The following is a 15,576-nucleotide window of genomic DNA, read 5'->3' as shown; positions in this document are numbered from 1 at the left end:
AATAAACCAAAGAATTATAAACATTAGATGAAAATAAAATGATCTATGGAGTTTTAAGCTAAAAATATGTTCAATAAGAGATAATCAGTTCAGTACCAACATTCAGTGACCCAGGTTTCTGAGATTTTCCAAAAACAATGAACTTTTCTACAAAAAAAATAAAATAAAACATAAAATTTGCCTTAGTTTGCCTTTACTTAAAAATATTTTTGAAAATTTTAAACGTTTAGAAAATAAATATAAAACAATATAAATTATAAACAAATAATGTAAATTACACTGTGGAAAACCAAACAACAATATAAATTATAAAATAATCTTAAACTTCTCAGGTTCTGCCAGGTTACAATATTCTGTACTGAAAGTATCAAGCCTACAACTGCAGCTTGTTTTTAAAACAGGTGTCCAAGAGAATGTCACTTGACCTAACGCCTCCTTGCTTTGGTAAGTGATACTGACACTGAGGCCAAGAACTAGAATTATGCGTTGACTAGCTCTCTGAACTGACCACAATCTATTCAAGCTGCTTTAGCATTTGAGCACCAAGCAAATGTGCTATGTTAATTACTGTTATAGGATCTTGACATGAGCTAATACCTGTTCCTGTTAACTTCCCCAGTAAATGAAGCTCTAATGCTTAACTGATAACAAGTGCTGAGATAATCCAGAGTAGTATAAAATTTAACAGATGAGGGGGCAATAAGTGGTGGCCATTCATGTTTTTAACGTAATATTTATTTTACTTGGCAGAAGACTGTGCATTAAAATTATATCCTAGGCTAGCATTAAAAACTGAAACCATGGCAGTTAGGGGTGGGGAATGTAATTTCTATTTTGATCTTCATATATTCTCCATACTAAGTTTTTCAGATGTGCTGGCAGTGGTGATAGCAGGATATCACAGAATTTTATAATCAGACAACAAGAATCAGAAACTGATATGACTTGACATTTTGTTAATCCATCCAGTAATCACTTGCTTATTACAACAGGACACAAACAGCAGTGACTCCTGCCTCCATAAAGGGTGTTTTTCTCCAGACTAAAGAATCCCCACATACCAGTCTACATAACCAAAGCACCATAACTTACAGAAACAATGTTACAAGTCAAAACTTATTTTTATTAATATTAACCTTAAAAACATAACCCTATATAGAGTTAGTAATTAAAAACATTGCTTTATTTATTGAGACAAAGCAGTACCACACTAGATTCTATAATAGTTTAAATATTTCTGTTAAGACCCTATAGTAGTACTTTAAAAAAAATGTCTCTAACCAAATTGATACTATGATCTGAAGGGTGAGTGGGTCTACAGTCATGTATGATCTGTTCAGGTCAAACACTCACCGAATGGCTTTTGTGTGTCGGATACTGTGCTAGACTCTGGAAACTTCTACTGATTTTCTGCTTCTCCCCATAAACCATTATTACCCCTCCCACTGCTGCTGGCTAATTCTTATACAGCAGGTGCTCACTGTGGAAAATACAAACTAAGGGAAAAATAACAGCTTACAAAATATCATGCTTTCATTTCTGTAAAACAACATCTGTCCTTATGTGTGTGTGTCTTAAAGGTGTGAACTAAAATACTAATAGTGGTTGCCTTGGGATGTGGAATTATGCATGAACTTTTATTTTCGCTTTCTGTTTTTCCATATTTTGGAAATGTCACAATGAACGCAGACTACCTTTAAAAGGCAAAAGCTGTTTTTCAAAATCATGTACCCTGTGCTGTGCTCTTGACATATTTATTATTTAATAGTGAATTAAGGAGAAGAATATTTATATTTGGTTCTTAAATAAGATATTGAGACTCCCTGTGCTCCATTTTAAGTAGTAACTAGAAACATTATCCTAAGCAATAATTATGTAAGAGAGGAGGGGAAAATGCAAGTAAGTCTTAACCTTTTTCAGCTTTAGAGGTGCTGTTGTTTCAACTTTTACAAAGCAAGGTAAATTAAAAATGATGAGAGAGCTTGATCAGTCATTTCAAGTAATCATCTGTTACTGCCAACAAGACAACTCACAGAGGCAACAGGGTCCTCTGGTGGGATCCCTGCATTAACATTCACACCTAAACCTCATAACATTCTTCTTTTTTTTTTTTTTAGATGTTGGCGGTAGGAGTTTATTTTATTTTTGCTGTGTTGGGTCTTCGTTTCTGTGCGAGGGCTTTCTCCAGTTGTGGCAAGCGGGGGCCACTCTACATCGCGGTGCGCAGGCCTCTCACTATCGCGGCCTCTCTTGTTGCGGAGCACTGGCTCCAGACGTGCAGGCTCAGTAGTTGTGGCTCACGGGCCTAGTTGCTCCGCGGCATGTGGGATCCTCCCAGACCAGGGCTCAAACCCGTGTCCCCTGCATTAGCAGGCAGATTCTCAACCACTGTGCCACCAAGGAAGCCCCACGTCATAACGTTTTAAAAGTCACTTGTTCAGAAACGCTGAGGTTTATAAGTGCCAGTGTAATACACTCACTTAAGAGCTTATTTTTAGCCTTTTCTGCTTATCAGAATTAAAGAAACAATAAAATACATTGGGATAAAAAATATTTTAAAGAAGCAGATTATGACCTAATCTAAAATGTAAAGCATTTATGAATAGATCTGAAGGTAATTATATCTTTTAGAGCTTAGGTATTCAAAAATCCAATCTTCTTTTCTCAAGGACTCAAAGTTCTTTATTTTACATCATTAGTTATTTTTCATCTAAATGAAAGTCCTCACTTTTACAATTTGTGAAATAATGGAGTTCTTTGGGGTCCCTTTGAGTCTTAATATTTTATTATTCTCTGAAAAGCCACATTAATCATTATTTTCCCTTAGTTCTGACAGGAATTAATAACTGACTAGATTGGTATTTTTAGTTTTATTATCACAGAGCCCAGAATTACTTTTTATTAAAATAGATTCTAACAAATGTATATATATTCTTATGTGTCTACTTTAATACTATTATATAGAAATACAGCAAGAATATTTTCACTAATAAAATTTCTAATCTTCCAGAATATTAAAAAAAAATCCATATTGGTATTAAGTCCTTTCAAGAAAAAATTAAAATCAAATAACCAACCTGATGACCTGGTTGCAGTGGGCACACATCGGAGTTCGTTTCCCTGCGGGAATGTGCTCGGCCCTTTGCACCAAAGTGTCCTCATCACTGGGCTGGGGCTGCCTTTCGGCTGAGTTGGCTGATGCCACTGCTCCTGCGGATGTCCCGCTGCTTGCGACTCTTCTGGTAGAAGGTGCTAGGAGTTAAAACAGAAGAATCAGAATGACAACAAGCCAAATATAAACTTTTCCCAATAATCAAATAATAACATTACTTTAAAAAATAATCTATCCACTCACTTCTTCACTCATTCACTCACACTTATGGATAGGTTACAGACCAAACACTGGTCTGAGACTACAGAGTTAAAAAAGAAAAATTCAAGGATGACAACCCAGTGAAAGAGTTATGACAGATGACTGCAGAGGGTTTTGTAGGAAAAGCAGAGTCACCTCTGCTTCCAAGAGGAGATATGGTTAATGTTGAATATTGATGTTGAAATATTTCTAGTCATCCAGACATCTCTGTGAACCATTAATTAGATTTAACTCAAAATATGTCAGAGCACGTTAAAGTTTTCAATGTGTTGAAGATAAAAGCAAAAATGAACTCCCTATATTCTGTCTCTTCCTGTACTGCCTAAGTAGACTGTGAAATCGGTCACCCGGTCATATAAGGCAGATACATAAGAATCACCTCATCCTAGGGCCTTCCTCTCCCTCCTCTGTGGTTATAATGGGTCCTGCTGACTTTACATCACACATGGTTCTTGATTTCGCCCCCTCGTCTCCATTCCTACAATACTGTCCTGGTTCATGTCCTCAAAGTCTCCCACCTGGACTAACCACCAAATGCCTTGTCCTCCTTAAATTCGTACTCCCACTGCCACCGAGGACTGAAATCTTATCTGATCACAGCTCTGCATAAACCCTTTCAAGGATATCATTCTTCTTTGACCACTGAGTGTAGTCCAATCTTCTAAGCACCACATACAGGTCCCTCCAGTGGTCTCTGCCTGCCGCACAGCCTCATCTGTCACCACCCTCTGCCTTTCTCTTTATGCTACAGTGAATACAAAACTGGCTCATTTCCCCTGTGAATGGGGCTATCTATTCACGGCCTGTCCTCACCTCACTTCTCTACCATTCTTCCTATTCACCTAGTAACCACCACTCATTAAGATGCAGCCCAGTCTGACTGGTGTGAGGTGATACCTCATTGTAGTTTTGATTTGCATTTCTCTACAATAAATGCTGGAGAGGGTGTGGAGAAAAGGGAACCCTCATACACTGTTGGTGGGAATGTAAATTGATACAGCCACTATGGAGAACAGTATGGAGGTTCCTTAAAAAACTAAAAATAGAACTACCATACCACCCAGCAATCCCACTACTGGGCATATCCCCTGAGAAAACCATAATTCAAAAAGTCATCTAACACAATGTTCATTGCAGATCTATTTACAATAGCCAGGACATGGAAGCAACCTAAGTGTCCATCAACAGATGAATGGATAAAAAAGATGTGGCACATATATACAATGGAATATTACTCAGCCATAAAAAGAAACGAAATTGAGTTATTTGTAGTGAGGTGGATGGACCTAGAGTCTGTCATACAGAGTGAAGTAAGTCAGAAAGAGAAAAACAAGTACCGTATGCTAACACATATATATGGAATCTAAAAAAAAAAAAGTGGTTCTGAAGAACCTAGAGGCAGGAGAGGAATAAAGACGCAGACGTAGAGAATGGACTTGAGGACACAGGGAGGGGAAGGGTAAGTTGGGACGAAGTGAGAGAGTGGCATGGACTTATATATACATTACCAAATTTAAAATAGCTAGCTAGTGGGAAGCAGCCACATAGCACAGGGAGATCAGCTCAGTGCTCTGTGACCACCTAGAGGGGTGGGATAGGGAGGGTGGAGGGAGACGCAAGAGGGAGGAGATATGAGGATATATATATACATATATCTGATTCACTTTATTATACAGCAGAAACTAACACACCATTGTAAAGCAATTGTACTCCAATAAAGATGTTAAAAAAAAAAAAAGATGCAGCCCAGGAGTCAGCTGCTCCACAACTCCCCCCTGAACTATCTCTCCCCGCTTCCCCTTCCACATAATTAGTCTTTTTCCCATGTTCCGTAATTTTCCGAATGACTAGATTATTGCCTCTACTGCATGTATTTGTGTCTTTTCTTCCCCAACTAGAGAGTAAGCTCCCTGAGGGCAGGAACTACGTCTTATTCTTCACCATAGCAACTAATACAGTGTCTGGAATGAATAAATGAATGAATGAATGAATGAGTAAAGTGGAATCAATACATAAATGAACAACAGCAAAAACTGCGAAGGATTAAAACCAACAGGTCTGCTACTTACCCACAGGTGATTAAAGTGTAGTGGAAGAGAAAAGGCATATATTCTAATGGTTGACAAGGAACAACTTTTAAGAAAAGCATATAAATAATATAAATTGTGTGTGTATGTATGTGTGTGTGGTACGTATGTGGTACGTAGGTATGTGTGTGTGTGTGCTGACGGGATTCACATTAAAGGCGTGGTTAGAACTGGATAAGGTTAATTAGCATACTTGAAAGGCTATTTCTCCCTCAGGAGAATAAAGCCTGTTTGCAATGATGTGCAACTGCAGATCCGGAAGCCCTGCATTTATAAACACGCAGCACATCTCCTCCAGCTCTGCTTGGCACGTGAGCTGTGAAACGGCACTTGACAGGCCAGGGAGCTCGACTAGTGCCCATGTTTCAAGTGAGTCAACTGGATTAGGAACACATTTTCACTCTCTTGGACTCACACTTTCTCTTACAGAAATGCAAAAGAAAGTTACTTTTGCAAGTAATGTTTGCTTTGTCTACTCTCTTCCTAATTCCCTCACTGCCTTGCATAGCACAATGCACCTTCAATTTCTAGATCCAGGCCTGACTGCTCTTGGAGAAAGGCAGATATGCATCTTCACCGCTGCAAAGCTTGTTCTTATCTTTAAATTCAAGACAGGCAACATGGATTTCATCTGCTTGCGCACATCACCAGCTCATCCTCACTATTCCTGCATGTCTGCATTCTCCCACTTACTCACGCATGGCCCTCTGGCTCTGCTGTCCCTGTCAGCCCCCAGACCCTAAGAACTGTTCCCTTGGAAATGTTTCCAAGGTCTGTCCCTTAATCCAAACCCACGCTCCAGCATTTGAGTCCTGGTCTTGAACCCCTCAAGTCTGGACAATTCCAAGTCTCCTAACCAGTCTCTCTGTCTTCAGTCTCTTTTTCAGCCTATTCTGCTGGATTATTTTTCCAAATACACTACTCTGATCATATTTTCTTGCTTATAAAGCTTCCCTAACTCTTCCCTGCAAACTCTATGCATTCCTGACAGTCCAGTCCCTGCATGAGCTCACTCCAATCTTCTTTAAAACCTTGTTTTTTATGTTCACCCACATCCCCGCCATTATCATCTAACTCGGTGATCTTTATTTACCATTTAACTTGTGCCGTCCCTATTTGAAGGCACTATTCTCAAATCCTCACAACAGCCTTATGATTTAGGCATGATTAGTACCACACTTTTACTCTAGCTGAGGCAAAGAGAGATTAAGAAAGCGGCCCAAGGTCACACAGCAAATTAAGGGCAACCCTAAAGCCAGGCGGTCTGGCTCCAGAGTCTGTGCTCTTAAACACTATGCTATCGTCTACTCACTGTCCCCTGGACATGCCGTGACAGGCCCTGCTTCTATGAGGCACAGTCGATGAAATGTCCCTTTCTCCATGACTACTCATGGATTTCCCATTCTGTAAGGCTCATGGAAATTCCATCTTCTTCCCCAGTATTCCCTGATTATCCCAGGCAGAAGTGTTCTCTTGTCCCTCTTAACATCTTTAACACCTCCACCTATGAAATATATTTGCTATTTATCAATATCCTGTAATATTTTTCCTTCCTAAATCAATGATAAACTCTGTAAAATGACAGCTTCCTTCTATTAACTTCTTTCTACCCATTACCAGAAAACTGCCTTAAAAATAGAAGGCAGGGCTTCCCTGGTGGCGCAGTGGTTGAGAGTCCGCCTGCCGATGCAGGGGACACGGGTTCGTGCCCCGGTCCGGGAAGATCCCACATGCCGCGGAGCGGCTGGGCCCGTGAGCCATGGTCGCTGAGCCTGCGCGTCCGGAGCCTGTGCTCCACAACAGGAGAGGCCGCAGCAGTGACAGGCCCGTGTACCGCAAAAAAAAAAAAAGAAGGCAAAAAATTAATATTTAATCAAGTAAATGAAAAAGGAAAGGTTCCGAATCACTTTCATTTTGCCTTTTTAAAGAACACAATTGAGATAGCTATTTTTAAAATATGGATTAGGTTCAGGATTTCAAACAGTGGGAAAGTTACCAATTGAAAAATCTGAAAATCAGACCTCAAAGAGAGTCAAACCCTTTCATCTACCATATGCCTTTATTTCATCACATCTATGCATAAGCCCTAAAGTACTGAGTCACTGAGACATTTATAGCAATAAAAGAGTGTAGTAATTCCCCATCAGTCATTGTAAAAGGGGACAGAATCCATCTGGCCCATGCTTCAAGGAGAAGGTACATGGGAACTAACTTATTTAACACGAGAAGCCATTCTTAAACATGAAACATGTGACTGTGTCTTAAACACATATAAAGAGGCTCTGAGCTCACTGCTGTTCCTTCCTTGGGAAGAAAAGCCTTGCTTTTTGTTACTGCCCCATTTTAACCACTTTGGATAAGATAGAAATTCTCACACCTCCGTTTTGTTGCTGTGTTGCTGGTACATTGGTCCTCACACAAAGCTACACAAGCCTTGTTAATTTTTACCAAGCCCTGAACATTTCCAAGGAACAGTTATTTCCCTTATGAATAAAGTGCTGTTTCATTTCTTCAGACTGAATTTCTCACTAGTCTAGCACAGGAGTGGGCAACTTTTGAGCTGTCAATTGCCCACTCCCTGGCCTCTGCTCCCTTGGCTTATTGGGGAGAGGGAGGTTTAAGAAGGTGAAGTTTTAGAAAAGGGGAAGCACCACAAAATGAGCCCAGCTTCCTTTATAATTCTGTATAAAACTGCACTACCGGCTTCCCTGGTGGTGCAGTGGTTGAGAGTCCGCCTGCCGATGCAGGGGACGCGGGTTCGTGCCCCGGTCCGGGAGGATCCCACATGCCGTGGAGCGGCTGGGCCCGTGAGCCATGGCCGCTGAGCCTGCGCGTCCGGAGCCTGTGCTCCGCAACAGGAGAGGCCACAACAGTGAGAGGCCCGTGTACGCAAAAAAACAAAACAAAACAAAAAAAAACTGCATTACCACACAGACAAAAACAGTCTTCCACGGGGAGTACAGAGACCAAAATATTTCAAATTTATTGAAACTGCCATAAAAATAAATTTTATGTAGAAAAAAATATACATCTCTTTAGAGACAGCAGTTTAAAGACCTCAATCTACTTATCTGTAATAAAACCAGATTTTTCTTTTAAGTTCTAATAGAGGTATTAAATGGGAGCATTGAATTAGCCCTATTTCATAATCTAGGAACCTAAGTCACAAAAATTTAAGTGACTTATTCGAACTGAATAATGAGTAAGTCAGTAAAGTGTCACAATGAGAACATGAAGCGGAGCTTAGTTCTTGACTCAAGTTTTCCTTTTTAATCTTAATCTTGAACATCTTCCATTAAAGATCTTCCATTAGGCTTCTTTCATGGCTGATCTCTATCCCAATGGAACCATGTTTAAAAGTTAATTTTTTTCTTTTGTATTAAATATATTTCAGCATCATAAAACTCATCGAGAAATTTAAAGCCAGTAGCTACTCTCCAAAGTAAGTGTTAGTGAGATATCTTTTATTAACTTTAGAATGATAATTTATGAGTCTTAAAGGTTTGGAATGACATACATTCATACTTATTCTAAGCTTTTGTTTTTAGCACTATGATAGTCAAACCTAAGATTACAAAGATTATCATTAAATAAGTTAATATAAATTAGTGGGAAACCTAGCAGCACACTAGAATACCTTCTCAGTATATAATATGTAAAGTTGTCAAATTAATCAAGTAAAATTTAACCAACGCACAATATGTTGAGTTGCTAGTTTTTAAAATATTTGTCATAGTGATATATCTGAGAATTCTAAGGGGCAATACTTTTTAAAAAAGCAAACAGACCACTGACTTACTAACCATGAAATTTAATTTACTACAAAGAAATAAGGTCATTTCTTTTGGACTATAGACTATAAATTGGTGATAAAGAATTTTTAAAAATTGAACCACGTGATATTCATTAATTTAGTAGAACACGTACCTCCTGATATTGGGGAAATTTTTGTGGTATATCACTTGGAAAGATAAAGTGAAAACTCTTTACTCTAGAAAGACCTTAATTGCATTTTTCCCCAAGCAGATGATTCAAGTTTGCATCATTTAGCAAATTAGTTAACACAAGTTTTAAGCAATCTTATCCTGAGGTTTAATTTTCTTTTCTAACCATTTTAAGGCCCTAACTATGTGATTTTCAAGTTTATCCAAGTAACTTCTCAGTAATATGCCACACAAATATATTACTGGGGATTTGTAGAGTATTATGTTATAAAAGACTATGTAACATATAAGGAATTAGAAATCATCTAATTATTTACTATGTGCTTCAAATATAGCTGAGCTCACTAAAAGGCTCTTGTTTATATATATAAAGTTTCCAGAGAGAAAACAAAGATTAAGACCATTAGAATTCCAGGTAGTACAATGTGTGAATTCTCTGAAAACAGATGTTTTCCAACTATATTAAGAATAAGGTGGGTTAGGGACTGCCCTGGCAGTCCAGTGGTTAAGACTCCGCGCTTCCACTGCAGGGAGCATGGGTTCACTCCCTGGTCAGGGAACTAAGATTCCCGTATGCTGCAAAATAAATAAATAAATAAATAAATAAATAAAGAGGTGTTAAGATAAAAATAAGGTGGGTTATATGATATTTTTTCAAAAACAGCTGTTAACTCTAAACCAATATTGTTAAAAAAAAAAAAAGAGTAGTGAAGATTATAATGTAGATTTAAATATCTGGCCAGGCTGTACCTGAACAGGCATGAAATTCATCAGTTAACTCTCTGGTTCAAGTCAAATTACTCAACTACCAGTAAAATATTCTTATTACTGGCATATATTAGGTGAAAAAACACTACGTTACATCAAACCTTACTTGGAAACTTAACATAAGTCAAATGAGGCTGGGGGATGATATCCCCCTAAACAAACAGATGTCGCTAAGCGTCTTCCAAGGAAGGTTACTCTTACTAGATGTAGTGCTTTTGAATTGCTGAACATATCATTCAGTAGGAGAGCAAGTTGGTGTTGAAAGATGAACTGCCCACGACAATATGAGAAATATATAACCTGATGACTTCTTACAACGTCCAGAGTACGTCCCAGTTCAAGCCATCATTACCTCTTGCTTGGATAACTTATTGCAGTGACTGCCTAAAGATCCTGCTCTACCCTTCCAAGGACATAGAGGCCAGGAAAGACTAAATCAGGTCACGCTGCTCCTCTGCTAAAAACCCTCCAACAACTCCCTTCTAAGTCAGAACTAAAACCAGAGGTCCTATAGAATCTGACTCCTGCGACCTCTCTGCCTGATCTGCCACTTTTCCTTTGCTCACGAGCTACAGGGCACACTGTCTTCCTTACTATTTCTCTAAATGGCCAGTATGCTTCTAATTCAGGGCCTTTGTAGTTTCTAGTCCCTCTGCCTGGAAATCTTCTCCCCAGCTGCTTGCATGGCTTGCTCCCTCATTTCCTTCCTGTTCTCTGCTCAGAGGCCCTTTTACCCATGTGGCTTTCTCTCATCACCCTACATAAAACAGCAACCCTCTCTCTCCAAACGAGCATTCTCTATACTCCTTAACTGGTTTATCATCCCCATCTAACGTATTTTATATTCTTCTTATTGCTTTTTATCTCTCTCTCCACACCTTGAGGCCAGGGACACTGTCTGTTTCGTTCATTGCTGTATCTCTGGCACCTAGAACAGTCCCCAGCACGTTGCTTAACAAATCTCTGTTTAGAGAATGAATGACTCTGGCACCAAAATTATTGTCTTCCCACTGAAAGGAACCAGACTCCTTAGAGAAACTGCTGATTCTAGGATTGGGACAAACAATGAACATGGAAAGTCCAGAATATCTTGTCGAAGTAGAAAGCAAGAACGCTATCAAAGAACTAGAGTTGTATCAAATGGACTTAAAGAAGCAGATGAGACAGCCTGAACATTAATAATAATAACTACAAAGGATTGAAATACTTCAAATAAGTTAACATGAACTTACAATGATCCTGGAATTTAAAAAAGCCACATTGATCATCTTTAGAGGATGCTACGGAAACAATTCATTATTTTAAAAACCCATAAAATTTAATAAAGAGGAAAAAAATCAAGCTTTACAACGTATCACCTGATAACCAATCATGTTTCGACTATATTCGCTCACTCCCCTGCCGTCTCTGAACTGTCCTGAAGCAAATTCAAGATTTATCATTTAATCCATAATATTTCAACATCATTTCTAAGAGTACTCTTTTTAAAAAATCTACCCATAATACCATTATCACACCTAAAATAAAACAAAAATCTCCTTATCATCATCAAATAACCAATTTTCCAATTTACTTCTGAGTAACCTCTGTATTAGTTTTCTCTCGCTGCTGTAACAAATTACTAAAACCGCATCGACTTAAAAACAGCACAAGTGTATTATTTTACAGTTCTCCTACACTGATATTACCGGGCCAAAGTCAAGGCGTTGGCAGGGCTGAGTTTCTTCCTGAAAGCTCTAGGGAAAATCCATTTCCTTGCTTTTTTCCAGCTTCTAGAGCTGCCCAAATTCCATGGTTCATCCACCATCTCAAAGCCAGCAGGTTGAGTCCTTCTCACGCTACAGCACCCTAACCCTCTCTTTGCTTCCCTCTTCCAGTTTTAAAGGCCCTCGTGATTACAATGGGCCCACCAGGATAATATCCCTATTTTAAGGTCAGGTGATAAACAATCGTCATTCCATCTGCATCCCTAATTCCCCTTCGACATGCAATATAACATATTCACAGGCTCTGGATATTAGGACATGGACATCTTTGGGGGGACATTATTCGGCTTACCACACACACCCCAACACAATATTAATCAGGATCCAAATAAGGAAGGTCCATATACTACAGTTGGTGTATGTCTCCTAAATCTTTTAGTCTGTAATCCTTTCCATCTCCCCACTCCTTGCAATATACATGTAGAAGAAACTAAGTCTCTAGTTACATGTTTTTGTGTGTATTTGAACTTTTTTTATAGTAAAAAGTTAAAGAAAAATTTTATACATATTAAACTGAATTGTTTCATCTTTACAACAACAATATAAGGTAATATTATTACTATTTGATGGGTCAGGAATACAAAGCTCAGAAAGGATAAGTGATTTGCCCAAAGACATGTACAGCAATAAAATGAAGCAAATATTTTTTGAATAACTACTATATACCAAATAATGCGCTAGGCTTAACTGCTGCAAATAAGACAGATAGGATTTCTGCCCTCATGGAGTTTAAAGAAGGTTACAGACCAGTAATTAGTCAATTATGTTATAGTGGAGCTAGTGCTAGGATGATGGAAAGATAATCAGTTTAATTACAGATATCCATTCAGTCAAGTGTATACCTGCAGCCTACGGTGTGGCAGGTACTATGTTATACGCAGGTACCCAGTAGAGTAGGTGTACATGTTTCGTCCTTTCCCTCATAGAGCTCAAGCCTTTTCTTTTTCTTTTTTGAGTTGGAGGTGCTCGTGGTTCATCTAAGTATAGACAGTCTACAGAATATATGAACTCAGGAAAAAGATCTGAGCTAGAAGAATGATTCAAGAGTTATCAGCACATTGATGACAACTGAGGCTGTGGGAATAAATGAAATTGTTCAGGGAAAGAGTGGCATGAAATAGAAAAGCTCCTAAGGTACAAGACAAATGACAGAAATACTTTGGGAACAGAGAAAGAGGTAGGAGAAAAACCAGGAGAGTGCATCATGGAAGCCAGAGAAGCAGAGTAGAGAACATGGGATCCAAAATCAATTCTATCTGACTCCAAAGCCTATGTCCCTAAGCACTCGTTCACCAAATATTTATTATGTGCTTACTGTGTGCCAAGCTCTTTGCCAGGCACTACCTTGACCCAAGAAAATATGAAGGCAGATCTTCTTGACTGTGATCTAAACGTGGAAGTACTAACTTCTAGACCAGTTTAGAAGGAGGGGATAATGATAATGATGATTATCTTCTGCTATTTTAATTTTCTTAATAAGGCTGCTATGGTAAACTTAGGAATAATGTATGAAAGCATTATTTTTTTATTTGCCCTGGTATGCCTAACATCTTAGATTATCACTTTTAAGTCCTTCATGTACCTGTAAAAGATAAGTTTATGGGCTTCCCTGGTGGCGCAGTGGTTGAGAGTCTGCCTGCCGATGCCGGGGACTGATTCTGATCCCACATGCTACGGAGCGGCTGGGCCCATGAGCCATGGCCACTGAGCCTGCGCGTCTGGAGCCTGTGCTCCGCAATGGGAGAGGCCACAACAGTGAGAGGCCTGCATACCGCAAAAAAAAAAAGAGATAAGTTTATTACAGAGATCTAACTTTCTTCTCCTCGACCTGGCTGTCCATCCTTTTCAGCCATTATAATTAATGGCTTCAAAGTTCTTAAAATATAACATATGGCTATAAAGCTAATTCTTTATGTTTTGAGAAACATTTCAGAGAATTTATATAAACTGCTTCAGAAAGGGAAATATAATTATAGATCTAATGCTTTTGCTAAAGACAAAGAGGCCTGTAGCATTAAATGTTGAATCCATTTTTGTTGTACAAACTATATGGATGTAAATATTTCAACTACTATATTTGAATTAAGAGAAAGCAACAGAGAAAGTTATAGCAGTAAATCTATGGATAACCATCAAATATGTTTTAAGAACGCTGTAATATTTCATTCTCATTAAGTCAGAAATAAGGCTGAAATTAAGAATCTTAACATTCTCCCTCAAAAGAAAAAGGACAGATGTTTACAGCCTGGACCGAGAAGTCATACGTGAGGTTTTATGGTGTGAAAAACAACTGGCTCTACCAAAAGGCATATTCCTGTTATAAACACTGAGGATAATGGTGTCCTCATATAAATAACTGGGCTACATCACAGTGACACTCTGGCACTCTTGGGGAGATACAACATTATAATTCAACATCTCAGAGAATATGTTCACGAAGGTATGGTAGAAATTTTACACATACTAAACTGGGTAGCGGTGATGGCAACACACTTGCATATTATCACGGGCAGCAAGCGCGTTCTTCTCTGTCCTGTCCCCAGCCGCCTCAAATAGATGGTGGCCATGAGAAGCGTAGAATCTGTGCGTTTTGTCTGTCAAGCCCCTTATGTTGAAAGCATAAACAACAGTCTACTCTTCATAATCCAGGCATGAAATCATATCCAGTAGAAACAGAAAAGGTTTAATGTTGAGCCAAGATCTAGGATCAGAGGAAAATACATTCTAGAGAGGTTTGTACAACTTTTGTTAAGTGGAATCAAAAAAATTTTTAATTCAATGATTAAAAGCAAAATTGGACAGATTAAACTATTATCATTTCCCTAAGCAGTGGAGAATGCTGGTATGTACACCATAAAGAATTGGAACAGGTGCACCCAAGCCTTGAAGTATCGAATATTTCCGCAACTTCAGGAGGTTTGTTTCTTCCATTAGCAACCAGCCTTTCAACTCTTAAGAACGCAGATTAAACTGGATCTCGGGTGTCTTAATTAAAGTGAGTGTGGGGACTTGGATTAGGTTTTCTCTGCTTTTTCAATTTTTTGCTTCACACATCATTAAAATTCGGGATACAAAAACTTGCCTTTATCACCCTACTAACTAACTTAACTAACTACTTACATAGAAAACTTCCATTTGGTCAGAGTTACAACTAAAAGAAACCCAGTCTGTACCTTGTAAATAAAGATAACAGATCTTAAAAAAATATCTGTTTTTGCCAACATTCTATTAAAAACCAACAAATTATTTATCACTTACAGAGTTTTCTAAATCATCTCAGTACCACTGTTACAATTTCGACTTTTATAATGGGAAGACAAGGCCATGCTCTAATCATGGGCACTCAATGTGCTTCATGCTGAGAGAGAGGCATGGGGGAGGGAGAGAGAGGGAGGGGAGGGGGGAAATAAAGAAAACGAAACAAAGTCAGATAAAATAGTTAAGAAACCCACAAATCTGAGACGTGATTCATGACCTCCGGCGTACTAGAGAGGATCACTGGTAAACTCATACAGACTGTGCAAGCTAAGAATTTATTTAAAATACTAAATTTGTAGAATTTTACTCATATTTGAATGAGAAAACCATAAGGACATATATTAAAATTATTTATACTCACATTATATCTAGATTTCTCA

The 15,576-nt window shown here is 38.5% G+C and overlaps 1 protein-coding gene across 6 annotated transcripts in view; it reads right to left on the bottom strand.

Moving 5' to 3' along the window:
* Nucleotides 1–15,576, bottom strand: part of PDLIM5 (PDZ and LIM domain 5) — a 214,722-nt gene that overhangs the window by 17,556 nt on the left and 181,590 nt on the right. For all 6 annotated transcript variants that reach the window (XM_060011994.1, XM_060011995.1, XM_060011999.1 and 3 more), the window contains one exon: nt 3,078–3,252. In XM_060011994.1, coding sequence (XP_059867977.1) covers nt 3,078–3,252 — 175 coding nt within the window. The remainder of the gene's footprint in view (nt 1–3,077; nt 3,253–15,576) is intronic.

Source organism: Delphinus delphis, chromosome 5, assembly GCF_949987515.2.
Source record: "Delphinus delphis chromosome 5, mDelDel1.2, whole genome shotgun sequence".
NCBI classification, from domain to species: domain Eukaryota; kingdom Metazoa; phylum Chordata; class Mammalia; order Artiodactyla; family Delphinidae; genus Delphinus; species Delphinus delphis.
Note: the sequence above shows the minus strand (reverse complement) of the source record. Positions and strands in the feature narration are given on the sequence as shown.